We start from the raw sequence: 13,719 nt of genomic DNA on the forward strand, positions 1-13,719 counted from the left end.
TTTTATCTAGCACCAAGAGCAAAGAACATGCAGTCTTCCCAGGAATTCCTGTTCACCAGGGCCTCAAGAAGCCTTGTTCCTCACACCCATGGCTCCATTGTCCAGGTATGTGAGCCGCGTGCTGGTGTATGACCCAGCGACGGACCAGAAGTGGTATTTCCTCTGCAATTCGTGGCTGTCCATTGATATTGGAGACTGTGTTCTTGACAAGGTGTTTCCAGTGGCCACGGAGCAGGACAGGAAGCAGTTCAGGTACTTTTTCTTTCTTTTTAAGCAGCTGTTCCTCCCCTCCCCCCCCTTTTTTTAAAGATGGGTTCTATGTTAGTCATCTTGCTGACCCTTCTGAGTGAGGAGATTTCAGGTGTGTACTACCATACAATGCTCTTTTCTTTGTTCTTTGGTAAATAAAATAAAAATATATTGGCCAGTGGCCTGGGCATCATGACCAGATTGTCCTGTTGAGAATTAGGGCCCAGGAGGGACGTGTGTCCCCCCCACCCAGTGGGAATAGACAGCAGCTGGGAATTCAGTTCTGCTCATGCTGTGGGAAATCTGGACTAACACCTGTGATGAACTCCATTTTATCCACAGGGACATGGTACATATTCTTACTAAAAAATCTGGTATTGTTTTCAGACTCTGCCTTGCAACTTTTATTCTCCTAAACCCCATAAGGCTCTAATTACAAATAAAGTGAAAATATTCTGGTTATGTTATTATACTGTAGTTGTTATAATGAAATTATAGCAAAAGTAATTATTTGAACACTCACCTATATGCTAGTACTGTTTCAAATGCTTTATAAAAATGACTTTGGGGGCTGGGAAGGTGGCTCAGCAGTAGAGCGCTTGCCTTGCATGCATGAGGCCCTGGGTTTGATTCCTCAGCACCACATAAACAGAAAAAAAAGCTGGAAGTGGCACTGTGGCTCAAGTGGTAGAGCACTAGCCTTGAGGTGAAGAGCTGAGGGACAGCACCCAGGCCCAGAGTTCATTTTTTCCCAAAAAAATGACTTTGGGTATGATAGACAATGCTGTAATCTCAGTTACTCAGAAGTCAGAGAAAAGAGGATCATGGTTCTATCCAGTCTTGGCAAAAAGTTAACAAGACCTCTGCGTTAACAGACAAGCTGCATGTGCAAGTATATATTCATATTCTCAGCTACCTGGAAGACACAGGTAGGAAGATTGTAGTCCAGGGCCATCCCTGAGTAGAAAATGCAAGGCCCTATCTCACAGCCCCAGCCATATAGATGAAAACAGAGGGCTTGAAGTCCTTTCAATGGTCTAGCGAGGTAGGTTCTATTATTGCCTCCATTTTATAGACGCATTTTATAGACGCAAAGAGTAACCTCCCTTTCCTGAGGCCCCCAGGCTGTGGTGATAAAGCAGCTCTTTCTAGCATCTCTGTATTAACCCCCTGAGATGCTGCTATGATTATCTATGTCTTTGCAAGTGATAAATCTTGGATGCAAATCTTTCCCTTTCCTTCTCCCTGTTACCTAGGGTTGCTCCAAAGAGACGAGTTCTTTCCCATCCCTGTCCCTCTCAATGTCTGCCTGTCCCTCTCTCTTCCCCTGCAGCCACCTGTTTTTCATGAAAACCTCTGCGGGCTTCCAGGAAGGACACATCTGGTATTCCATCTTCAGCCGCTCGGCTCGGAGCAGCTTCACACGAGTGCAGAGGGTGTCCTGCTGCTTCTCCCTGCTCCTCTGTACCATGCTGACCAGTATCATGTTCTGGGGTGTCCCCCAGCACCCTGCTGAGCAGAAGATGGACTTGGGTAATTCCCACGGTCATGATGGTCAGGGCTCGTGGCTGGTGGCCATCCATCCACATTGGCTCAGTCATGCCACTGTGATCCATACTTTATTGGGGCATGTGGACATGGCTGACTGCATGCACGGAGGACCCTGGCCCTCAGAGGCCAAGCTGAGGCCATGTGGCCCATTCTTACCATAAATCTCATGGTTAGCACAGAGTACCTGGCATGGTCCAAGGTCCCAGGAAAACGGAGCCTGTGCTCACAGGCAAGACCTCCCCATCCTACGATGACCTCCCAGGAGCAGGGCCTGGCTTCTGCTCCGTTGCTTAGCCAGCTTCTGGAAGGGGTGACAGGCCGGGGGTCTAGTGGCTATGTCTCTCTTTGAGCTCCTCCTCCATCTTCCGCAGGTAAAATTGAGTTCACTTGGCAGGAAGTGATGATTGGGCTGGAGAGCTCCGTCCTCATGTTCCCCATCAACCTCCTGATCGTCCAGATCTTTCGAAATGCCCGTCCTCGGGTCACGAAGGAGCAGAACACTGGGAACCAGGGTGGCGGGTCCACTAGCCCGACTTCCTCACCACAGCCCATGGACGATGTCCTTCTGACTCCTGACGAAGTGACCAAGGCAAGTCCTCCACTTCAGCTGAGGAACGTGTGGCCCCGCAGAGGCGGGCCGCAGGCCGGGCCTGGGGTCTAGAGCCCTGTGCATCTGGCAGTAGGAATTGTCATGATTCATCAGCTCAATATACACAGATACATAGGAACACTTTTTGAGTATCTACTGGGTACAAACTATTCCAACCCCATTCCAGACTGCTAAACTGGAAGCCCCCAGAAAAGACTCCATCCTGATGCACTCAATAAGCTTTTACTGAGCACATACTTCATGCTGTGGGTTGAGGTGAGGAAGTGAGGGAATGGAAGTTCATAAGAGGTCACAATGCAGTGGTTCCAATGGGGTGTGCGGGGCCCAGGGCTTGCACTCCGGGCCTCTGTGATGCACCCCCTCACCTGTGGCTCACGCCCCCTCTCCCTGACCCGTTGTCTTGCAGGATATGAGGAGACTCGTCAGCTTACTGTTTAAAGCTCTGAAGGTGCCATCGCCAGCTTCAAGCTGGAATTCCTCGAGAGCGATGGAGCTCGACGATCTCCTGGCCTTGGTGGAAGACATCGTTTGTCCAGAGAACAGGGCAGGGCGGAGGCTCTGTGAAGAAGCCAGGAAGAGCAAGGACCCTGTCACACTCACTCTTGGATCTATGCAAGTAGAAGGTAAGTGGCTTCCTGCCTTCACGTGGAGTCAGATGCCAGGGCCATGTCTGTATCGCCAGGGGCGCCAGGAGTTGTTCTGGGCTCTCCCTCACCGGCTGCTGCTCAAGCCACACTCACTGCCCTTTCTGTATCACAGAAACCTGTTGTTCTTGCAATGCCAAGCTGCTTCCAACTATACCCTCAACCTATGCCAACTCTGTACTCCAGAACATTCTTTCTGCTATGCCTGGACAATTCCTTCTTGATCTTTAGTCCCATAAGGCTTTTCTTTGGAGATCAGCCCATATTTCCCAGGCTACCATAGGGCTTCAGGTCCCAAGCTTTTGGCCCCTAAGTTCCTCCTTGCATTCAATGTTTGTGGGCAGAAAATGAATGGTGTGAGTGGTTTAACCTCCTTTCCTGAACTCAGAGCCTCCTGAAGTAGGGGCCATCCATTTAGCTTCCCCGTGCCTAGAAGGCCCATCTTTGAGTCCCGGCTATCTCAGGGACCAGCTTTGTGGACAGCTTGCTTCAGTTCTCTGAGCCCCATCTTCTTTCCCTAGCAAGTGTCAGGGCTGCATGAGAACCAGATCCACTTTAGGGCACAAGGTGGTGGGCAGGGTGGTGACACACAGATGGAAGTTCTAGCACCTCTGTCATTCCTCCTCATCAATGTCAAGGGAGTCTGGATTGGCTCCACTGAGGGTTCAGTGCCCTTCTACTGCCTGCTGATCTTATTTGGCCAAGATAGCAGATGTCAAATGCCAAGCTTTTCGCAACAATATCCAACTGGATTTTAGTAACATTGTTTCCTTTTTAAAAGTTCCACCCATAGCACACTGTTCTGGCTTGAATTGGTCTCCGGGGTTCTCTCTTGGCACCTTCCTATCTGTGTAGTAGGTTTTCCATCATTGACAAAGTGGGGAGAGGCCAACTGAACCTTAAGTCAACCATTGAAGTAGAGGACGCCTGCCCTTTGGGCAAGGTCTCACCTCCTTACTGTAGAGCTGGGATTGTCTGACCCTATGCTCCAGCCACTGGAAGGATTATGCCCAGGGTGACCCACGAAGGCCATCACTGCTTGCACCCCATACTTGACCATGGGTTTGGGGGATTTGGCACTCACAACTAGACATGCTGGCAGTGGGCCACGGACTTTGAGAAGAATGCTAGACTGGAGATTCTGGGAATCACCAAGGTGCCAATGTAGCTCTGCAGCTTAGGGCAAGTTGCTCAAGCCCTACAAGGCTGCTCCTCTCCAAAACAGAGGTGTTGATCCACCTAGCTCTGTGGCTTGTTGTGAGGACTGAGTGAGATCATAAGCTACAGAAAATGCTTAGGCCGCACCTGACAATGTTATGATTGGCAGGGATGGTATCTTCCCAAAACATGAGCAGAAGTCTTGCGACACAGAATGTGGACGTTGGACTCTTTAGCTGAAGTTCGGTGAGGAAGGCCAGTCTGGGAGGAGGTGGAGGGAGAGGCTTCCAGTCAGACAGAAGTAGGACTGGACTCTGCTCCAGGCATTTACCTAGTGGGAATCAAAGACTATCAGTGATGGGTGTACCCAACCACAACCTTCCCCACATACACATTCTATTTTCCCATTCGTCTCTCACTAGTGACTAGGGAAGGGGCCATGAGGGAGAGAGCTCTATTTTGTTATGCACAAAGCCCCTGGGAAGACAAACACCTGTCCAACCTTTCACCTCAGGACCAGCGCTGAGGCCCGGCTCCATTTATAGAATCCAGTTTCTCTTAAAAGTCAAAGGGAATAGTGGAAAGATTTGAATTTGTTCTTCTTTTCTTATAATAGATGTGTTCTTTCTGTGATTTATACATATACAAAACGATGTTTTTTTTTTTTAAATTTTAGCCAGGCATGGTATATCATGCCTGTAATCCCAGCACTTGGGAGTCTGAAGTAGGAAGATCTCTAATTCGAGGCTAGCCTGGGTTATAGAATGTGACTGTCTCAAAAACAAACACATACAAATTTAAAGGGGTGGGGATATATCTCAGTGATAAAAAACAAAACAAAACAAAAAAACACTTGTGAGACCCAGGATTGGATCTTTAGCATAAGGAAGGAAGGCAGGAAGACAGGAAGCCAGGAAGGCAGGAAGACAGGAAGGCAGGAAGGCAGGCAGGCAGGAAGGAAGGAAGGAAGGAAGGAAGGAAGGAAGGAAGGAAGGAAGGAAGGAAGGAAAGAAGGAAGGAAGGAAGGGAAGGAGGGAGGGAGAGAGAGAGAAGAAGGGAGGGAGGGAGGGAGAAAGTTAGTAATCTGAAATTTGAACAAGCTACTCAAGATCTATCATGACTGACTGGGTATTTGATGGGATGACTGTCAATCATTTTAAAGACACACAATGATATAGCAGATATCCTATCAGAAAGTCCTTACCTTCTCCAGAACTGTCTAAATTATTTAAGGAAGTGATACAAGTTTTGGAATCTGCCCTCCTGGAGGTGGTGGGTGTGTGTGGGTAAAACATGCGGAAGCTGTCTGTGTTGAAGCTGGGTGATGCAGTTACCTCTCATCACTACTCTATCTGTGTATGTTTAGAATGTTTCATAATAAAAAAAATACTGAGACACAAGGTGAACACTTATATTGTTGGACTGGAGGAACATCTCAAGTGGTAGAGCACCAGCTGTGAGTGAAAAAGCTCAGTGAATGCGAAACTATGAGTTCAACCACACACACACACACAAAACTTAACCCTAACCCTCCTTGGCACCAGGTAAAATAAGATTTAGATTCAGGTTCGAACAGTTGTGCATTTGTAGATGAGAGACAGCTTTATCAAGGATAGGCTATAAAATACTTTGGAAGGAGAACACTGTGTAGCAGTGATGAGACACATAGGGTAAAAGCTGGTAACTGTTACAGTGGGGTGATGAACATGGCATTTCTCTCTCCTCTCTCTCTCTGACCTCATGAACTCAGGGCCTTGCACCTTCTAGGTTGGCATGCTGTAGTGAGCCATACCTCTACCCTTGTTTTTCACTGATTTTTTTTTTAGGATAAGGTCTTACTTCCCACTCAGGCATGCACCTGAGCCAAGATCCACTGTGATCACAGGCACCACCACCAGCCTCCCTCTGTGGAGACAGTCTTGTGGACTTTTCTACCTGGGATTGGCCTCCAAACTTAGTCTTCTTCTTCTCAGCTTCCCAAGTGACTAAGATTAAAAGTGTGAGCCACAAGTGTCTGGTTGCATTGGTTGTTATTATTATTATTATTATTTTGCCAGTCCTAGGGCTTGATCTCAGGCCCTGAGCTTCTTTTGCTCAAGGCTAGCACTCTACCACTTGAGCCACAGTACCACTTCTAGCTTCTTCTGTTTATATAATACTGAGGAATCGAACCCAGGGTTTCATACATGCTAGGCAAGCACTCTACAACTGAGCCACATTCCCAGCCCCTGGTTATTTTTGAGATAGGGTTTTGCTTCTTGCCTGGATATAGGCGTGGACTACAATCTGCCTATTTTAGGCTTCTGATCAAAGCTGGGGTGACAGAAATATGGCACAATACCCTGTTTTCTGGCCTACATCCTCCTGATCTCTGCCTCCTACATATCTGGGGTGGCAGATGAATCCCACCACACCTAAATGGCAGTTGAGAAGCGGGGGGTGTCTCTCACATGTATGCCTGGAGTGGCCTCAAACCATGATCCTCCTGGTTCAGCCTCCCAATAGCTTGGATTTACAGGTGTGAGCTACTAGTGCCACCTATTTTATTTTTGAGGTATGATCTCATTAACTTTTTCCTGGCTATGCTTGAACTCACAACCATCCTGCCTCCTCCTTCTGAGTAGCTAGGATTATAGTTGTGTGACACCACACTTGGCATTTCTCTCCTCTTTTGAGTGTAAGGAAATCTTGAAACTGTCTTTTAAATAAACCTAAAAGGAAAGCATTCAAATTGAAAAGCCAGCCTTACAAGCCTCACCCTCAATCTCTCAGCACCTCTGATGTCTCATGGCGTGGCAAGTGTTTTAATTCAAAGCTGTTGCTCTCTTAACTCTGTGTGTGTGTGTATGTGTGTGTGTGTTAGAGCTGATTGACTGTTGTCACTAATCACTCAGTACCAACTGGCTGTTTTTCTCTTGTCCCCCAGGGAAAACACGACACCCCAAGCCTGAGCTGGCCTCGAGTGCCCTTTGGAAGGACAGTACCTGCAGGCAGTGTCTCTACCTTCAGCTGGAGCATGTGGAGAAGGAGCTGAGGCTGGTGGTGCCTAGGGCCTTCCCACAGCACCACAGCTATGCTCAGGCCCTCAGGCAGCTGCAGACCTTGAAACGCTGTCTCGGAGGACAGTGTGGCCCCCGGGTCCCAGCACATACCAGGTCATCCACTTCCCCAGGGACTAAGTGGGCTTGGCCATGGGATAGCACATCCTGACCAACCTTAAAAGGATACCTCCCCTCCCCGCTGACCTCCCAGGAGGAAGGGATTCAGGGTTCCTATGAACATTCTGGTGAACAGAGCTATTTTTGGAAGATACAGCCCCCAAGTATAACTATATTCATATAGTTATTTCCTGGTTGTGTACCTTCAAGCCAGCCCTCAACCTCTCTGAGCCTATTTCTTCATCTATAAAATGGGAATAATGCCTATCTCCTCATTCAAACTGAAAATACATTGTGTTTTGCAATAACTAGTAAAATTTTAATCCAGGCATAGCATCACACCTGTAGTTGTAGTTACTCAGGAGGTAGAGATTGATAGAATTGAGGGTCAAGTTCAGCCCAGGCAAAAAGTGAGTGAGAGCCTCATCTCAACCAATAGCTGGGTATGGTGGTATGTACCTGTCATCTCGGTTACATGGAAAGGGAAAATAGGAGGACTGTGGTCCAAGCAAGCCTGGGCATAAATGAGAGCCCCTATTCAGAAAATAGCTAAAGCAAAAACAGCTGAGTGTATGGCTCAAGTGGTAGAACTCTGCCTAACAAGCACCAGGCTGTGATCTCAACCCCAAGTACCACAGAGAGAGAGAGAGAGAAAGAGAGAGAGAGAGAGAGAGAGAGAGAGAGAGAGAGAGAGAGAGCCAGGTTACCAGATGTCATTAAGGGATTGATAGGTGACAATGGCACAGAAATTTGGTAAGAAAATGACGTTTGAGAAGCATTCTGAAGTAATTAGGGATGATTTTGTATAATCTCGAATTTACTTTTAAATATTCCATCTGTACCCCCTAAAAAGGAAGGAGGTGAGGACAGAAAGAATGAGTGCAACAAGGTGAGTAAATGCCACTGCTCTTATTTGGCCAACTACAGAATGGCCCTCCAAAGGAGGTGCAGATTACAGAGGGGGAAACGAAGGGCTAACTGGTCAACCATCTTGGCAAAGGTCATGCAAATGATGAGAACAGATTGGGATTTGAACTTGAGTCTGCTGGTGCCACCCTGACTGTCAACCTTCCTTTGCAGAACTCCTCGGGCCAGCAGGCCCCTTCGAGGTCTGCCCTGGTGGTGTGTTCTGGTGGGCTGGCTCCTGGTGGCAGCCACAAGTGGTGTGGCAGCCTTCTTCACCATGCTCTACGGCCTGCACTATGGGCACGCCAGCTCCTTCAGGTGGCTCATCTCCATGGCTGTCTCCCTTGTGGAGAGTGTGTTCATCACACAGCCACTTAAGGTCAGGACTCTTGCCCCAAACCAACCACCTTCACCTGCCTATGAATAGTCCTGTCCTCAGGCTTAGGGATCCTTCCTTGATGCACTCAACAAACAATATATGAAGCACCACCTCTGAGAAGGACCTGGGGCAGGGAGGTTAATGTACAGAGAGGCATGGATTTCATACTCAAAATCACCCTGAGGATTGTGGGAATTTTTACACATGAGAAAACTTGAGGTTAGGAAGTTAAGATCACAGGCCTGCAATACTTAGTAGTTAGAGTGGTCGCCTAACTCACACATGGCCCCTCCCACAAAAAAAGAAGTTCCAATCACAAGCATCTAGCCCTAGTCCATACGTGTATGTAAGTATGTGTCATACTCTATTTCCTCAGTCTGGAGAACCTTCTGATTTAAAGGAACAATCCCTTCAGGAAAGAAAAAAACACAAATCAAAACAAAAACCACCCAGACATTAAATGTGTGCATCGGGTAGGAGTTAGACTTCTATTTCTGACATGGGAAACATCCCCAAGTACATTGCATGGAGAAGCACTAAGCTCAGACCTGGGTGGTGGTAGTGCAGATTCCCCTGGGAGGAGGGCCCGGGGAGCCCCTAGGAGGAAGAAAGGCTGTGCTGGGATGTGGGGAGAGCTGCAGAAAGGAGGGGACACCTTGACAAATCCCCCACACCACACCTACCTTACCCACATCTACCATTCTACCCTGAACAGCCGTGACAGTAAGACTCAAAAACCTGTGAGCACCCACCAGGTTTTATGGGGTTACCCTTTATGGGGTACAGGTTAGGTTAGGAGACTATTGAGAAAGGGTGTGTGCTGAGCCTTGTTCACAAGGTGCAGTCTTTGGGGTATGTATGTCCTCAATGTAGGGAAGCAGGGGTGGGATCAGGGTGGGATCGTAACTCCATGCATCAAGATGAGACCCTTTAGGCAGGCGAGCAGCAGGTGGGAAAGCTCAGGTGAGTTCAAAGACTTGCCAGTCTCTGATGGGTGGCCCCCACCTCTCCTAAGACTAGCCTCCATGGAGGACTTTCTCACCTTGCTGCTCTAAGAGGCCAGCTCCTGTATCCTGTGCACAGATGGGCCCCCAATCCTGTTCCCCTCAGACCAGCCTTACAGTGACCACTGCAGTCTTAGGGTTCACACTGGTGATTTTCAGGTGCTAGGCTTTGCTGCTTTCTTTGCACTGGTCTTGAAGAGAGAAGACGAGGAGGACAATGTATCCTTGCTGCAGGAACATCTGCATGGCCCAGGTAATAGGGTCTTGGTGGGAAGAGTCAGGGGTCTGGCTTTCCTACAATCTCTGCAGGATCCTGGGCACAGGTGTTCCCCAGTCCCCATTCTCCACCAGCCTTCATGCGGGATTTGTGAGTCACTCCAAGCCAGCCAGACAATAGTGTCTTCCTCCTTGTCTCCTGAGCAGCCTCATTCCTTCCCTGACAACTCACTCCCTCTGACCCTTCCTTCAGCCGGAAGAACTACTTCCGGGCCCCTGCTTCCTATCATGGCTGCCCTCCTCAATGCAATCCTCAGCAGGCAGTTTGCTTCCTAAGATGCATGTTCCCAGGCTTTAAAACGAAAACCAACGGACAAGCAGCTTGCAGATGCTGAAAAAACGGCAGTATACTACAGCCTCGAGACCACAAGTAGGCAAACTACAGAGAGGGCCAAATCTGACACCCTCCCACACTCTGGATTTGTGTTTTTCAGTACTGAGGACCACATCCTCGTCCAACAACTTGAGCTACATCCCACTCTTCCCTCTACACCTGAGTTTGTAGATGAAGCTTTATGGGCACATGGCCATGCTGACCCCTGTTTTAAGAAGTCACTGACCCTTCCTCCCTACTTCTCAACCAGGACCCCCAGAGCAAAGCTGGTGACAGTGAAAGTGTACACCAACACAAGCCAACAAGACACAATCAACTGTGTAGTAATCACTCTTGACTTATAGAGGAAATAATGGGAAACCCACAAACAAGCCACGTGCATCCCCCATTGTGCAGTGTGGGTACCTTGATCTGAGCTTGTGCTCTTCCATTCCAGGGTAGTTTTGGCTTTTCATATCCAAAAAGTCCATTAAAGTCTTCTTTCAAGACCAAAGGTTAATTTTTCTCCAAAGAGATGCAGCCTCCAAAACAATTAAATATTAATTCAAATGTTCCTTTGGCAAATCTTCAGGCTGTGTGCCAGAAAACTCAGGAACATAATTTGCACAGAAATCATCCATTGTTGGATGCAGTTGGATTTTAGTAAATTTACAGGGTTATGTAACCATGGCTACAATTCAGATTTAGAGAAGCTTTGTCACCCTAGGCAGGGCCTTGTGATCCAGCTGAAGTCAGCCCTCCCCTCCCCTCAGGTAACCTGGCACTGACTAGATGAATGGTCACCGGCCCTGGAATAAATGGGCATCTAGGAAGGCAACAGCTAAGTGTGAATTGAGATGCAAACAAGAAGGTTGGGAGAGAACAAGACATCGCAGGCCTCTCTTTTGAGGTGGCACCTAAGCTGCTCTCTGAAGGATAGGGGGAGGGAAAGACTGCACACTGGGTATGTGTGAAGGCCCTGAGGTGGGACAGAACTGATACTTTTATTGCAACCACTGACAGTTTGGCTGGAAACATGGGTTTGGGTTGGGGGGAGCAGGGCTGGGGAGCAGGTCGTGCAGGGCATAGGGGATCTGGGGTAATGAGGGATGAGAGGCATGATCTGTTTTATAATTTTCTAGAGGTCTCTCTGCTTTTGGACACCCGAGATAGTAGATCACAAGTGGAAATGAGTCCAAGAGGGAGGCAAGAGGTGACAAATGCTGTTGGGGTCCAAAAGATGATTGGTGAAGGCAGAGCCCTGTGGCTGCAGACCCCCATCTGGGGACTGCTGCCTCCTTGTCTCTGCAGGCCCCTGTACCCAGTCCCGAATGCGCAGACACAGCAGCAAGGACTACCAGCCACCTCTTGCTGCCGCTGTTGAGAGGATGAAAACCACTCGCCTCAAGGAACAGAAAGCCTATGCCCTCATCAGAGAAGTCGTGGGTAGGTGGCCTTCCCCTGGTTCTCAGCACAGACTCAGAAGGTACTGTGTGCAACCTCAGAAGTGCCTCGTGACCTCCAAGCCTCCATTTCCCTAGATCACCACTCACTGTACTTAACCATGTGTTTTGGTGGGGCTCCATGGCCCTTAGGATCTTCTGAGCTCTCTCCTGTGGCTCCACCGCCGCAAGTCCCCCCTCTTGATACCCCAAGCCCTGAGTTCTATCCACACTGGCCTTTGCAGCTCCCAGGATCCCCTGCACTCTTCTGAACCCAGGTTTTGACCAGACTGTTCTATCTGATCTGCCTGGAATGTGCCCACGCTTCCTTGCACCTTTCCTTTGGTTGATTTCAGCCCAATCACCATGCCATCAGAGAGGCTCTCCCCAGGCCTCTGCCTGGGAGAGGCCAGACTTCAGTGTCTTCACCCAGGTCTCTCCAAAGCAGACTGGGTACAGGCAGATCCAGAGGTGATCCCAGAAACATTGGTAGGAAGGAGGCCCACCAGGAGGGAACGAAGCCATGATGGGTTCAGCCCTGCAGAGGACCTCAGGGACAGCATGTAGTCCACTCCAAAATGATCCTACTCACGAGTGTCCATCTACGTCTGCATGGGGGGAGATTCTCAGAATGCAGATGCCTGGGCCCTGGCCCAGACCCTCACATCACACTCCCATCCCCAGAGTGTCAGGTGGCACACGGGGGCAGCCATGTCCACTGTCAGTATTGTAGCCTCAGCAATGTAATGAGGCACATGCCCCATTTACATTTTCTATTTAAGAAACATGTATGATCTTTTTGACCAAATTGTACAACAGGCTACACAGGGGCTGAATCCCTTGCCATGGTCAAGGAGGGAGGAAGAGCTAGTATCTGAACCCAGAGAGAATACCTTCTAGTATCTGAACCCAGAGAGAATACCTTCTGGTCTGTGTGCTTCACTCCCCTCTGCTGTCTCCACAAGGATCAGTTCTGCTGGTCTTGGTGGGGAGGGGGGACGAGGGGGGGGGCAGTGGTCTGGCCTCCAAGACCTCCACTGTCTGGAGCCTTGCACCACAGAATTTTCTGCCCAGACTACCTGACTGCGACTGTGCATCTTTTCAAGCATACCTGGGCTTCCTGTGGATGCTGCTGCTGGTGGCCTATGGGCAGAGGGATCCCAGTGCTTACCACTTCAACAGGCACCTTGAGCACAGCTTCACACAAGGCTTCTCCGCTGTCCTGGGCTTCCAGGGGTTCTTCGAATGGGCCAATACTACCCTCATGAACAACCTGTATGGTCATCACCCAGGTACAGTCCCCAGACACGTAGATTGAGCTACTGTCTGGAAGCAGGTGCAGGTCACTTAGGAGCCCTGTGAGGCCTGGGCCACCAACTCGCCTGTGATTCTAATCAGAGAATGTCTTTTTATTTGGAGACAGGGTCTCACTATGTAATATAACCCAAGCTGGTCCTGAGCTGGCAATCCTCCTGCCTCAGCCTCCCAAGTGCTTGGATTACAGGTGTGAGAATATCTTTAGGTGAAATCAAGTGTACTAGGAAAAAACATGATGAAAAAAGCCAAGCCTGGTACACCACAACATGTCCTTAGAACTACAAATCACTGAGAATGGCTACTTCAGGAGGGGAAGGGAGGCCTGTGTGAAGCAGAGTAGGAGCTACAGATAGGAATCTGCACATGAAGGAGCTCAGTGGTTCATGGTTTATCCTTAAGGACAAGAGGCATCCTGAGAGGGAGCCCCATGAATCTGTGTTCTGAGAAGGGTTCCAGTGGAAGCTGGCATAGAAGGGTAGGCGAATCAGGATGCTGGGGGGAACACAACTGTTATGGCAGGGGTTGATGCAGTGGCGATGGAGCCAGTGGTGATGGAGAAAAGGGACTGGTGCATACAACATAAAAGCGGCTGTGTTGCTGGCATGTAACCATTAAGATGTGTGTGGGTTGGGGAAGGGTACAGGTGGATGACAGGATGGTAGAGTACAATCCCCTTCCCTCGAAGAACTTATGCAGGGAGTGAGTAGGTGCA

At 49.0% G+C, this 13,719-nt stretch overlaps 1 protein-coding gene across 1 annotated transcript in view; it reads left to right on the top strand.

Moving 5' to 3' along the window:
- The window catches only part of LOC138823500 (polycystin-1-like protein 2), a 67,879-nt gene that overhangs the window by 42,954 nt on the left and 11,206 nt on the right, over positions 1-13,719 (top strand). The window contains exons 27-35 of the mRNA XM_070016860.1: positions 106-252; positions 1,583-1,782; positions 2,172-2,389; positions 2,817-3,033; positions 7,139-7,367; positions 8,451-8,655; positions 9,819-9,912; positions 11,560-11,694; positions 12,797-12,982. Of these exons, the coding sequence (XP_069872961.1) occupies positions 106-252; positions 1,583-1,782; positions 2,172-2,389; positions 2,817-3,033; positions 7,139-7,367; positions 8,451-8,655; positions 9,819-9,912; positions 11,560-11,694; positions 12,797-12,982 (1,631 nt within the window). The remainder of the gene's footprint in view (positions 1-105; positions 253-1,582; positions 1,783-2,171; positions 2,390-2,816; positions 3,034-7,138; positions 7,368-8,450; positions 8,656-9,818; positions 9,913-11,559; positions 11,695-12,796; positions 12,983-13,719) is intronic.

The sequence above is a fragment of the Dipodomys merriami genome, unplaced genomic scaffold (assembly GCF_024711535.1).
Source record: "Dipodomys merriami isolate MVZ:Mamm:240054 unplaced genomic scaffold, mDipMer1.0.p SCAF_120, whole genome shotgun sequence".
Taxonomy (NCBI): Eukaryota; Metazoa; Chordata; class Mammalia; order Rodentia; family Heteromyidae; genus Dipodomys; species Dipodomys merriami.